At 43.3% G+C, this 14,244-nt stretch overlaps 1 protein-coding gene across 1 annotated transcript in view; it reads right to left on the reverse strand.

The window, feature by feature from the left end:
* cetp (cholesteryl ester transfer protein, plasma) overlaps nucleotides 1-13,246 on the reverse strand; it is a 38,645-nt gene extending 25,399 nt beyond the window's left edge. Inside the window, exons 1-4 of the mRNA XM_080188127.1 lie at nucleotides 12,952-13,246; nucleotides 11,033-11,147; nucleotides 5,631-5,762; nucleotides 1,674-1,744 (exon numbers count right to left, since the gene is read on the reverse strand). Coding sequence (XP_080044253.1) covers nucleotides 1,674-1,744; nucleotides 5,631-5,762; nucleotides 11,033-11,147; nucleotides 12,952-13,087 — 454 coding nt within the window. The 5' untranslated portion in view covers nucleotides 13,088-13,246. The remainder of the gene's footprint in view (nucleotides 1-1,673; nucleotides 1,745-5,630; nucleotides 5,763-11,032; nucleotides 11,148-12,951) is intronic.
* Nucleotides 13,247-14,244: the final 998 nt, after the last annotated feature.

Here is a 14,244-nt window from a genome sequence, read left to right on the forward strand (position 1 = left end):
ACAATTTAGCGTGGCCAATGTACCTAATCCGCACATCTTTGGACTGTGGGAGGAAACTGGAGCACCCGGAGAAAACCCCACGCAGACATGGGGAGAACATGCAAACTCCACACAAACAGTGACCCGAGTCGGGAATCGAACCCAGGTCCCTGAAGGTCTGAGGCAGCAATGCTAACCACTGTGCCACCATGCTGCCTCTTATGCTGACCATAGACACAAAAAAAAGTCTCCACATTATTCATTACCACAATGTTTGCATACAAATGACCTACTAATAGTGTGACTCATGACCAGCCATGGTACAAAGATTATCAGAAGAACAAATCATTGTTGCGGGGGGGGGAAATTGGTGCATTTTCTGTATGAAGTAGTTCCACCCTGACCCACAAACAGCTGCACACTCACTATTTGACCTCTAACAATGTCACAGTTGTATTTTTCCAAATAGTTCATGTTCGCTCCTTTCATATTTTCTTCATTGGTTTCCTCATTGCCAATTGTTACAAACCTTATCTATTTCAAAACTCAAATGACCAATGTCCTGTTGACTTCCATGACTTTGCCTCCTCCAGCCCATTTCCAAGCTCCTCACACCCTGCTCCCACCTGGAGCCTCTACATGCAAGCTTTGTTTCTGTGCTTCTGCATCACAGCCTCCAACCCAGTGTCTCCCTTCCAACATCAGAGGTTAATCATTTAACCCTTGAAATTGAATTATACCTCTATCTTTATCCTTCTTGTCTAATATCAGGAACTTCTCATCTCAAGAACTTCTTTCTTCAATCATGCCTTCAATTTCTTCTTCTCAAATCCCCATGCTTGCTTCACTGTGCCCAACCCTGCCTGCCCACCACCACCCCCCCCCACCACTCCTCAGAACACCCTCACATGCTGCAATGTGCCTCATCCCATCCGCTCTAATGCCTCAGGCCTTGTGATGGCTAGACTTAGACTCCATCTCTCAGAAAGTCCATGGCAAGTTCTAACATTACAACAAAGCCTCACCTAATTTCGAATCCACTATTTTTTTAAAATGTATTCTTTCACAGCATCTGGGCATCACTGGCAAGACCGGGATCTGTTGCTGATCCCTAATTGCCTTTGAACTGAGTGCCTTGCCACACCATTTTAGAGGGATGCTCAGAATCAACCATATTGCTGTGTGTCTGGAGTTACATGTAGGCCAGACCAGGTAAGGACAGCAGATTTCCTTCCCTGAAAGACATTAGTGAATCACATGGGCTTCTGCAACAATCAACCATTGTTTCACAGTCACCATTGCTAAGGCTAGCTTTACAATTCCAGCCTATTACTTGAATTTCAATTCCATCAGCTGCCCAGATGGATTTGAACCCTTGTCTACAGAACATTAGTCTGGGCCTCTGGATTATTAGTCCAGTGACAATGCCACCAGTATTATGGGAATATATTGAAAAGGCTGAGGAATATTGTAGCCCAGGTGAATGAGGGTGCATGGAAATGAAACAGAAGTAATAAAAAGTGCATTCCTTTAAAAAAAAAGTTGAAATTGTACATCAATAAAGGGAAAGGGTTAGACAGAAATCACGACCCACACATACCAAATTTTAAAGAGTTAGATTGACATTTTCAATGAATTATATAACAGAGTGAGTCTGACTTGCTATTTCATAGAATATTAATTATCACACTCACCTAAAGTTAGAGCAAGATTAAGATCAGTCTGGGACTCAATTTCAAAATCCAATGAGTGATTTAGATTTAACCTAAGAAAAAAATAATTGAAGGACACTGAGGAATATCCAACCACACTCCAATACAGTCACATGTATATAAACACTTCTCTGATGAATGTAATTCCACCGCTCAAACAGTGCCATGAAACTTATCCCCAGCTCACCCCAACATTCAACATTTGGATGTATCAGACTCAATTTCATCAACATTTCTCCAAGGATGTGCAAGTTACCTCCTCCAACATTATGAACCTACAAGTTTTTAAAAGCCAAACTTTGTATTGTCTAACGACTACTTTCTCATTTTACCTCAACTTTTTTTCCCCAATCTCCTTCACAGTGCAAACAAGCTCCAATCAATTTTATAAGCTGCTCATTGCAATTAAGAATAAAGAAGGAAAGAGTACTTACTAACGATATGCGTTTAAAGATTGAGGGGTAGAAGTTTGTTGAAGGCTGCGTTTAGAGCCCATAGTAAAAAGTCTGACAACACCAGGTTTTAGTCCAACCTATTTATTTGATAATATACTCACAAGCTTTCGAGGGACACCCTCTTCGTCAGGTGAATGTCTAAAACCTGGTGTTGTCAGACTTTTTACCGTGTTTACGCCAGTCCAACGCCGGCATACCCACATTTAGAGCCCATACCCAGTGATAAGTTCAGCATTCGCCAATAGGAAAGTAAAGTGTGCATTACGCAAGTAGGGGGTGGCTAATATCTATTAGCAGTGGCCACCTGAATAACAGCTCTGACAGGGGTAGCAGTGGCCTGAATGCTTGTCCAGATTGGGTACAAGCCATCCATTGCTATTCACCACGATGCCTATTCTACACCTGAAAAGCGGACACATATGGTACTGCCATCATGGTGCCTATTCTAGACCTGAAAAGCGGACACACCTTGTATTGCCATTGTTAAATGTTTAGAATAAGAATGCCAGAAAACAGTGGAATAGTAGCAGCTTTAAGAAGCTCTCTTTTCACAAGTTTTCATGTAATGGGAACTATTCACACTTTTAGACCATCACTGAGGCTCTGTTGCTGCACCTGCAGCAAGGCTAATGACAACATTCATCCAAAAATATGTGGGTTAGATTGATTGGCCATGCTCAATTGCCCACAGTGTCAGGGTGATTAGCAGGGTAAATATGTGGAGTTACAGGGATATGGCCTGGGTGGGATTGTTATTGGTGCAGGCCTGATGGGCTAAATGGCCTCCTTCTGCACTGTAAGCATTCTATAATGCTATGATTTTAATTATGTACAAATTCAACATCCTTATTTTGTTGCACTTGAGAACCATACCAGAACCTTCAATATTAACAACAGGTTCACTAATATCCTTTAGGGAAGGAAATCTGCCATCCTTACAAGGTCTGGCCTTCATGTGGCTCCAGAGCCACAGCAATGTGGTGGACTCTCATCTGCCCCCAAGCAACTAGGGATGGACAATAAATACTGGCCAGCCAGTGACATCCATGTCCCTACAACGAACAAAGAAAAGGTCAAATAACATACAGAAAATGTTGGAAAATCTCAGCAGGTGTGACAGCATCTTTCAGATGTAGAATAGGCATCGTGATGAATAGCAATGGATGGCTTGTACCCAATCTGGACAAGCATTCAGGCCAACGTTTCGAGTGTAGATGGCCCTTCATCAGAGCTCAACGTTGGGTCTTTTCTCTCCCCACAGAAGCTGTCAAATCTGCTGAGATTTTCCAGCATTTTCTGTTTTGTTTCAGATTCCAGCATCTGCAATATTTTGCTTTTATCTTAAATAACACATATTCTATAAGCAGGATTTATATTAACCAGGCTTCCTTATAATTCTCTGACATTTATGAAGGGATTGGATGATACAGTACCTGCTCAAAACAAGGATTTATTTTTCTTTATTCTTTCATGGGGTGTGGGCAATGTCGGTAAGGCCAGCATTTATTGCCCATCCCTAACTGCCCTTAAACTGAGTGGCTTGTTAGGCTATTTCAGAGGGGAGTTGAGAGTCGAGCACATTGCTGTGGGTCTGGAATCAATATAGGCCAGAGTGGATAAGGATGCCAGATTTCCTTCTCTAACAGGTATCAGTGGACCAAGTGGGTTTTTATAACACCCAGTGATAGACTGAGAATTGTGCTTTACATTCCAGATTTATTAACTGAATTTAAATTCCACCAGCTGCCATGGTGGGATTTGAACACCAATCCCCAGAGCATTAGCCTGGGCCCTTGGATTACCAGTTCAGTGACAGTACCATTGTACCACCATCTCCCCATGAGTTTAATGATTTATAGTCTTCATCATCTTCAAAGATTAATACTAGCAACTGTCAAATTCCAATTCCAATTATCTTCCCATACCTACTGGTGCACTAAGGTAGACTTTTGCCTATCTCCACAGCTAGTAATTCCCTGAACAGGTCACTAGTCAGCCATCAGGGGATTATAGCTGAAGGAGCACCACTTCACGTTAAGCATGGCGGACCAGGAGTCTCTCCCGCTCTTACTGCCAGTTGTTGGGATGTTGGAGGAATTTGCAGGTTGACTCTCAAGCTGTTTGACCGTATTATGAACGCTCCTTCCTGGAGTGGGACTTGAACCCGGAGCTGCTGTTCAGAGGCAGGAACACAATCCACGTTGCCACACTACCTCCAGTCAGCAGCCCTAAAGACAGCTAATTCACAGTTAACATAGTAGTTGTCGTTGATACTTTAACACCTTAACGTCCGCTTATTCACACAATTCTGAATCTATCAGAATTTCTGAATCCACTAGGATATTCATTATGCTGCATATAGTACACTGAACAACCTAATATAATGCCAGATGAAAGTCTAGTTAGTTTCTAGTCTATTTTATAGGGAGTTTTCTCTGTGTTTACCCACTCCCTTTCAGAAAGATGTCTACCCATTTGAAGGATGTTATCCTCAGTAAAAGTGCGGAACAAATTAATCTTTCATTAATCCATGTACATATAATATAAAAACATAAGCTGTGATTCACACATTGTTCATCAGCAAGAAAGCCAGAGTAATCCCAGCCGTGGCCATTCTTAATGTGATACATTGGCCATCAGGCAGTTAACTGACAGGCATCAGGGTTTCCATCTCTTTAATGGTGGAGATCCTGCCTCCAAGAGCTGTTGACCCATCAGATGGCTGGCGTCAAGTCCCAGCAGCTCCCCCAGGAGTGACGGCCACTGCTGGTACTGTAACCAGTTCCAAACAGTGATGATAGAGAGGACTTTAGAATTAAGGTAGGTGCATGGGGCTCACCTCAGCCTGATTCTGGCAAGAGAATTGGGAGATGGGGTGGGGGGTTGTCACTATGGAGGGGGGAGGTCAGTCTGAGATTTTGGGGCCCTTCATGGGCCACAGCGTGCCTAATGTGGCCATTGATTGAGCATTTAATGGGAAGTCCGTCTTCAATCTCCTCCACCCCTGACTTTATCAGGACAAGTCAGAGCAATGGCAGACAATCCATGCCTTTCTCCCACTTCCCCCGGCAGGAACTTTAACCCCATTATTTTATGCTATTTTCTAACATTTAAGTTATTCCTTTCCCGTGGCCTTGGCTACCTTTATTAAAGCTCATTTACAGATGTGGGCATCGCTGGCTAGGCCAGCATTTATTGCCCATCCTGATCAAGAGGGAAGACGTATTCTCGGATCGCTCACATGGGGAAACCTCTCTTATTTCCTTCTGTAACTGGTGATGACAGTGAGTTTGTGAGTGCAGAATGACTCGTCTGCTCATCTCTGGGCCTCATCACTGGGGGGGTGGGGGGGGGCAGGGGTCACGGAAGGGGCAAAGTGGAAATGATTCACATCAACAAAACCCAATTATTCTGCACCAATCTGTATATCCGTTTTTGTCCAAATCCAAACACAAAGGTTGTTTAGTTAAAATTGAATACTTGCAGCCAGTTGGAGTAAGCATAGTTCATGGTTCCCTGGAAGGCAGCAGCTACATTCTCGATAGAGATTAGAATTCCTTTCTCATCACTGAGGTCAGCATCGCTTTTTTCCACAGACATATTGTTTATCTGCAAACTCATAAAACAGAGAAATATGCTTTAGTAAACTGCTTTGGTTGAACTGATTTAACTAGTTTATATATAAGCTCCTGGGGCCTTTTTTAGAGAACAGGCAGAGATTCATTTCCACTTTAGCAATTTGCATCCACACACAATTCATCCTTCAGCTTCACGTGGCCCTTTCAGAACAAATGCAATCTCCAATGATGGTCACTCCAATGCAATCAAAGCTTGGCGCACAATGAAGTGTTTAGAAAACCAACTTCTTTTATTATTCATTTGTGGAACATGGGCATCGCTGGCTGGCCAGCATTTATTGTCCATCCTTAGTTGTCCCTAAGAAATGGTGGTGAGCTGCCTTCTTAAATTGCTGCGGTCCACATGCTGTGGGTTGACCCACAATGCCATTAGGGAGGAAATTCCAGGATTTTGACCCAGTGACTGTGAAGGAACTGCAATATATTTCCAAGTCAGGATGGCGAGTGTCGTGGAGGGGAACTTGCAGGTGATGGTGTTCCCATGTATCTGCTATCCTTGTCCTTCTTGATGGAAGTGGTTGTGGGTTTGAAAAGTGCCGCCTAAGGATTTTTGTGCTGTCTATGGATCTAAGGAGCCAACTGTATAATTCAGCTAGGTCAAACTATTCTCATGTTTGAGTCAGCAAGTTGTATTCGAGCCACACACTAGAATATTGGCGCATAATCAAAACCGGCACATCTCTATGTCATTGAGGGAGTGCAATGCCTCCCACTCATTACAAGTGATCTGCCTAACATGCAGGTTGTATGGCCTCTCCAGTAATGGTGATCTGAGAAGAACTGAAAAAGATTTAATGCTATACAATTCAGTTTAAATGAAATAATTGATCAAAATTCAATTATTGCTTTGGAGAAGTATGTATTGATTTAGAGTCATAGAATCATAGTTGTAAAGATTTACAGCATCAAAGCAGGCCCTTTGGCCCAACTTGTCCATGTCACTCTTTTTTGTAACCACTAAGCTAGTCCCAATTGCCCACATTTTGGCCTGTATCAATTTATACCCATCTTACCCATGTAACTGTCCAAATGCTTTTGAAAAGACAAAATTGTACCAACCTCTACTACTACCTTTGGCAGCTTATTCCAGACATTCACCATCCTCTATGTGAAAAAATTGCCCCTCTGGACCCTTGTGAGTCCCTCCCCTCTCACTGCCCTCTAACTTTAGACTCCCCTACCTTTGTAAAATGATGTTGACTATCTAGCTGACCTATGCCCCTCATTATTTTATGGACCTCTTTAACTCAAACCATCAAGTTCCGGGTAGCATCCTGGTAAATCTTTTCTGCACTCTTTCTAGTTTAATAATATACTTTCTAAAATAGAGTGACCCGAACTGTGCACAGTATTTCAGTGTGGCCTTACCAATATCTTGTACAACTTCAACAAGACATCCCAACACCTGCATTCAATGTTCTGACCAATGAAACCAAGCATATTGAATGCCTTCTTCACCACTCTTTCCACCTGTGACTCCACTTTCAAGCAGCTAGGAACCTGTGCCCCTCGATCTCTTTGTTCTGTAACTCTTCACATCATCCTACCATTAACTGAGTAAGTCCTGCCCTGGTTTGATCTACCAAAATGCATCACCTCACATTTATCTAAATTAAACTCTGTCATTCATCAGCCCACTGGTCCAATTAATCAAGGTCCCATTGCAATCCTAGACAACCATCTTCATTATCCACTATGCCACCAATCTTGGTGTCATCTGCAAACTTACTAACTATGCCTCCTAAATTCTCATCCAAATCATTAATATAAATGACAAATAACTGAGGACTCGACACTGATTTCTGAGGCACACCGCTGGTCAGTTTGAAAAACAAATCTCTACAACCACTCTCTGTCTTCTGTCATCAAGCCAATTTGGTATCCATTTAAGAACATAAGAACATAAGAAATAGGAGCAGGAGTAGGCCATCTAGCCCTTCGAGCCTGCCCCGCCATTCAATAAGATCATGGCTGATCTGTTGTAGCTCAGTTCCACTTTCCCGCCCTCTCCCCATAACCCTTAATCCCCTCTCTTATCAAGAACCCATCAACCCGCTTCTTAAAAATATTTAGCGAGGCAGCCTCCACCACTTCAACGGGCAGAGAATTTCAGAGATTCACCACCCTTTGAGTGAAGAAGTTCCTCCTCAACTCCGTTCTAAACCGCCTCCCCTTTATCTTGAGGCTGTGCCCCCTAGTCCTACTGTCTTTTTTGAGCGGGAAGAGTCTCTCCACCTCTATCCTATCCATCCCATTCATCATCTTATATGTCTCAATGAGATCTCCCCTCATTCTTCTAAACTCTAACGAGTACAAGCCTAGTTTATTCAGCCTCTCCTCATAGCTCAATCCCCTCAACTCCGGTATCAGCCTAGTAAACCTCCTCTGCACTCCCTCCAGGGCCACCCATGAGATTTAACCTTATGCAACAGCCTATTATGCGATACCTTGTCAAAGGCCTTGCTAAAGTACATGTAGACAACATCAATTGCAACATCTATCTTCTTGGTTACCCCTTCAAAAAACTCAATTAAATTTCCACTCACAAAGTCATGCTGACTATCCCTAATCAGTCCTTGCCTCTCTAAGTGCCTATAGGTCTTATCTTTCAGAATACTTTAGAATGTTTCGTGGATATGTACATTCAGAACAGAGAAATATGATTGAGTAAAGTTCAGGTATAAGGATATGGTGCTCATGCTTCTAATGTAATTAGGCGATATTTTTAATTACTGTAGATAATGCTCAGCAATGCAAGTAGTGACCTAACAACAGCTAAAGGCTATTACTTTTATGAGATAATGGCACCTTGATAAGGTGCAAACTAATGAGTGTACACCTACTTCTGTTCAAAGTACCTGGTATTTAACATGTTTTCAGTGGCTAGAATGAAAATGGAAAGTGCTTTGTGCATTCTGACTGATTTAAACAAGGGTACATAGTGAAGACACACCGTCTGCCTGCTCAGATGGATTAGAAAAGTTTCAGGGGACTATCCAAAGAGCAGTGGTATTCATCTACCCAACAAAAATCAGATGAATTGGTCATTCGTCTCATTGTTGTATGTTGGACCTTGCTGTGCACAAATCAGCTACAAAACAACTACATCCGTACAATGGTGCTTTAGAGCATCCTGAGGACATGAATGGGTCTGAAAGTGGCTTGCAAATATGATAAAGAATTTTAAAATCAATGTATGGATAATAGAATATTTTGTTCCAAGCTTTTCTCTTCCTGCACCTGTAATGTTTATCTGCTGATGTCTTTTGCTTCTCTTTCAATGGATGTTTTCTTTATTCTTTCATTGGGTGTGGCCATCACTGGCTAGACCCACATTTATTCTCCATTCCTAGTTGCCTTTGAGAAAGTGATGGTGAGCTGCCGTCTTGAACTGTGGCAGTCCATGTGGTGTAGGTACACCAACTGTGCTGTTAAGCTGAGAGTTCCAGGATTTTGACCCAATGACAGAGAAGTAACGGTAATATATTTCCAAATCAGGATGGTATGTGGCTTGGAGGGGAACTTTCAGGCAGTGGTGTTCTCATGTGTCTGCTGCCCTTGCCTTCTCAGTGCTAGAGATTGTGCGTTTGGAAGGTGCTGTTGAAGGAGGTTTGGCACACTGTTACAATGCATTTTATAGATAGTACACACTGCTGCCACAGTGCATTGGTAGTGGAGGGAATGCATATTTAGGGTGATGGACGAGATGCCGATCAAACAGGCCATTTTGTCCTAGATGTTGACAAGCCTCTTGAGGTTGTTGATGCTGCACTCAGTCAGACAAGTGGAGAGTATTCCATCACATTCTTGGTTTGTGCCTTGTAGATGGTGGACAGGCTTAGGGGAGTCAGAAGCTGAGTTGCTCGTTGTACACTTCCTAGCCTCTGACCTGCTCTTGTAGCCACAGTATTTTTATGGTTGACCCAGTTAAGATTCTGGTCAATGGTAATGCCCCAGAATTTTGTCGGTGGGAGATTCAGGGATGGTAATGCCATTGAGTGTCAAGGACATTGCTAATAAAAAATGATTTTACTTTGGTCTTTAATAGTTGATATCACAACATGGTATTTGTCCACCTACTGGAGAAGTGAGGATTGTTCAGCCAGTGTCCTAAACTACTTCCAGTCTGAGTGGGATTGTTATTGGTGCAGGCTCTGTGAGCCAAATGGCCTCTTTCTGCACTGTAGGTATCCTATGATTCAAATAAGAAAAAACAAATTAAAAATGGTGACACGGAGGCACAGTGGTTAGCACTGCTGCCTCACAGCACCAGGGACTTGGGTTCAATTCCTGGGTTTGGGTCACTGTCTGTGTGGAGTTTGCACGCTCATCCCATGTCTTCATGGGTTTCCTCCGAGTGCTCCGGTTTTCTCCCACTGTCCAAAGATGTGCAGGTTAGATGAATTGGCCATGCTAAATTCCCCATTAGTGTCAGGGGGACTAGCTAGGGTAAATGCATGGGATTATGGGGAGAGGGCCTGGGTGGGATTGTGGTCGGATGGGCTGAATGGCCTCCTTCTGCACTGTAGGATTCTATGGCTCCATATCCCTATTCAAAGTCTCAGTCACTTTACACATTCATTGTGATATCTGTTCTGAGGAGAAGCAGCTCAAACTGATGGTTGCTGGGCAGTTTCTCTTTACAGTGAGTACAAAAGAGTGCAGAGAGAAATCCAAACGTAGGAGGAGAAATTAACAATCCCGAGAGCTGAAGTGAACGGACGCCTTTAAAAGAGAGATGAATATTTAAGGAGGGTGAATGAGGTGAGAGAGATGTAAAACGACACAGTGTAATTTCCCCAACTCTTCATTCACCCTCAGGAAGGACTGTAAAGTCTTCCCTAGCCTGAAGGTAGGGGTCACCGGATGGTGCAGTGATCCGTATGGATAAAAGTTGCACAGGTTGGCATGAAAACAGAAAATACTGGAAACACTCAGCAGCATCTGTGGAGAGAAGAGGTTGGACTTGGATTCGTCAAATGGGTTACTCTGCATTTTTGCTCCTCTGAAAGTAGAAGAACATCTCGATTCACTGGATACTCTGATGGATTTCAACATATTGTGGTGTTTAGAGTTGTTGAATTTTGTGCATACGAACATACAATTCAGGAGCAGGAGTGAGCCAGTGTGTGGTCTAGGAGGCTCTGACTGGGGTAAAACGTGAAACAATTCATCAAAATGTGCAGCTGCCAAATTCAGTCCACACTTCAGATACATACAGAGTTTAAAAGCACTTCTAGCAGCTTACTTTTTGAAAATATATGATACAGTGCCGAGAAACAGAATGGATTGCTCCCCTTCAATATTCGGGAATGAAGCATGACGAAATGCCGCCTGGATAACATCGCTGGTTTCCTGGTTGACTGGAAGATAAGGAATTTGAAAACTTAATTATAATTGCTCTGAATATTACCCTGTTCACACAGTACACTCACCAATCAACATCTTGCCGACCCAACCTCAGGGGGCAGTCAAACTGAACCCACTCAGTTATTATGGCTGTTTACAATAGTTATCTCAGATAGCTGTGACAACGTCACAAGGAGGGCTGGTGGCATATCAGAAGTGCCCCTACCTCTGGACCAGAAGCTCTGGGTTTGAGTCCAACACAATAAGAAGTCTCACAACACTAGGTTAAAATCCAACAAGTTTATTGGGTAGCAAAAGCCACTAGCTCTGGGAGCGCTGCCCCTTCGTCAGGTGAGTGGGAGTTCTAATCACAAACAGGGCATATAAAGACGCAAACTCAATTTACAGAATAGATTAGAATGCAATTCTTTACAGCTAATCAGTCTTAAAGGTACAGACAGTGTGAGTGGAGAGAACATTAAGCACAGGCTAAAGAGATGTGGATTGTCTCCAGACAGGACAGTTAGTGAGATTTTGCAAGTCCAGGCAAGTCATGGGGGTTACAGATAGCCTGGACTTGCAATACAGATTGCAATACAGATTGCCTGGACTTGCAAAATCTCACTAACTGTCCTGTCTGGAGACAATACACATCTCTTTAACCTGTGCTTAACATTCTCTCCACTCACACTGTCTGTACCTTTAAGACTTGATTAACTGTAAAGAATCACATTCCAATCATTATTCTATAAATTGAGTTTGTGTCTTTATATGCCCTGTTTGTGAATAGAACTCCCACTCACCTGATGAAGGGGCAGTGCTCCGAAAGTTAGTGGCTTTTGCTACCAAATAAACGTGTTGGACTTTAACCTGGTGTTATGAGACTTCTGACTCTGTTTACCCCAGTCCAACGCCAGCATCTCCACATCATGACTACCTTTGAGTCCAACACCAGTACTTGTCTTGCCCACAGAAGGAGAGTTCAATGTAGTTCAATGGGCTGATAATCAGCTTGGAAATCCTTCCACCACTTTCCCCCAACGGGTTAAAGTAACAGTTGGTGTGAAGATACAAGGGAAACACTTCTTACAGCAAAACCTCCACTACAAAGGAGGTGGTAAGTAAAAGCTGGTGTTCCTCTGAATATTATACTGTACATTTAAAAGCTGTGTGGGGGAGTCCAGAACTAGGGGTCAAAACTTGGAGATGAGGGATAAATCTTTTAGAACTGAGGTGAGGAGAAATTTCTTCGCCCAGTGGGTGGCGAATGTGTGGAATCCAATACCACAGAAAGTCCTTGAGGCCAAAACATTGTCTGATTTCAAGAAGAAATTAGGTAGTGGAGCTAAAGGGAGCAAGAGATTTGGGAGGGAAGGGTAAGTTGGGATATTGAATTTGATGATCAGCTATGATCAAGATGCATAGCAGAGCAGGTTCAAAGAGCCAAATGGTCTACTGCTGCTTCTAGTTTCTATGTTTACAAAATGCATGTTGTGTACTGAAAAGCAAATTAGCTGGCATTTAAGTCGTTAAAAAATCCTTTGTGCACATTCTAGGTACAGGAGGATATAAGTTTTCATGCACCGACTGGGAGAAAGTAAGCAGACTCCAGTCACATTCAAAACAAGGCACTGAGTTCCGCACTAACTTGCACACAACTGGTTCTCATTGATAGAAAACACCGCAATCTTAATCCGCAAAACTGTCAGACTTTTTGAAACGCCTGAGCACCCGTGACACACAGTTCCACTGGAAACATTCGTGTGGTGTCATATCGCGGGGAGTGGAGGGTCGTTGTTCTTTCCCGAAGGAACTTACAGACTAAACCCGCTTCCTTGGTGAATCTGCAGACAATCCCCGTGCGGTGTGTGGCTGGAGCTGAGGACTCAGGGTCGCAGGAGAGTGAGGCTGCAGCCAGGAATACAAACAGTGTGGTCAGCTGTCTCAGGAACATGTTGCCACCTGAATCTGGCAGTGTTAGATCTTTGGGTCGCTTGCGGAGTGCTGCTGTCCTGGGTGTTATCAGCCTCCGTTACGTGTGGCACAGAGCTGAGCTGTACTCAGAATACTCACTCACACTGCAGCCCCCCCTCCTGCAAGGACAATGAGGCATTTCCTGCAATGCATACAGTGTAAATATCCTCAACGTTTTTTTTTAAGAAAATAACCTTTTGACCTTTCACTCAATAAACTTTCGCAACAGTACGCGTGAGATTAACGGTGAGGTGATCAGAGACAGGCTCAAAGTTGTAAATACATTTTAAAACAATGTTGTAAGATCAGGTTACATATCCCACATGAGATGATCTGTTTAGGAATCCCATGTAACCCCCAGAAGGATCAAGGTAGATAACTCCTGTCGCGCGGAGACTGGGTATTTTTAATCCCCTGTTTAAACTGGTTGAGACAAATTCCTCTCACCATCCTGCTCTTAAAGCTGACTCCATTGGTCGGGAGCATGGCTCCTGCTGATATGTAGTGGATCTGCTTGCCCCTTTAAATGTCTGTTTGCTGCTGCACGAGGCAAAGACCACTGCAGTTTTCACCAAAGCAACATGAGTCCAGAGCAGAGAGTGTGTTAGAGTGTACAATACAGCTTCCATCCGGATCCCAATGGAAGCAGCCATCAGCATCATTCACACTGATTCCTTGGCTTGTTTGCCATGTCTGTGCTGTCATACTCTGGCTGATTACAAAACAGGACAAAAGGTTCCAAGGATGCCTTCAGACTTTGTCTAAACAATAGCTGGTGTCGTTAAATATTCCTGGAAAATTTTTCTTCTTCTGGTTCGATGAAGGGAAAGATTTCAATTTCCTCACATTAGGTTCACTGATGTCCTTCAGGGAAGGAAATCTGTCAACCTTACCTGGTGAGGCCTACATGTGACTCCAGATCCCCAGGAATGTGGTTGTCTCTGAACTGCCCTCTGAAATGCAAGCCATTCCGTTGTAACAATTGCTCCAAAGTCGCAACAAAGAAATGAAACTGGAAAGGCCACCTGATATCGACCTGGGCACCAGAAAAAACAAAAGCAAAACAAACAGCCCTGTCGACCCTGCAAAGTCCTTCTTATCAACATCGGGGGCTGGGCGGGGGGAGGGGGTGGTGGT

Source organism: Carcharhinus amblyrhynchos, chromosome 4 (assembly GCF_965287045.1).
Source record: "Carcharhinus amblyrhynchos chromosome 4, sCarAmb.v2.hapA, whole genome shotgun sequence".
In the NCBI taxonomy this organism is placed as follows: domain Eukaryota; kingdom Metazoa; phylum Chordata; class Chondrichthyes; order Carcharhiniformes; family Carcharhinidae; genus Carcharhinus; species Carcharhinus amblyrhynchos.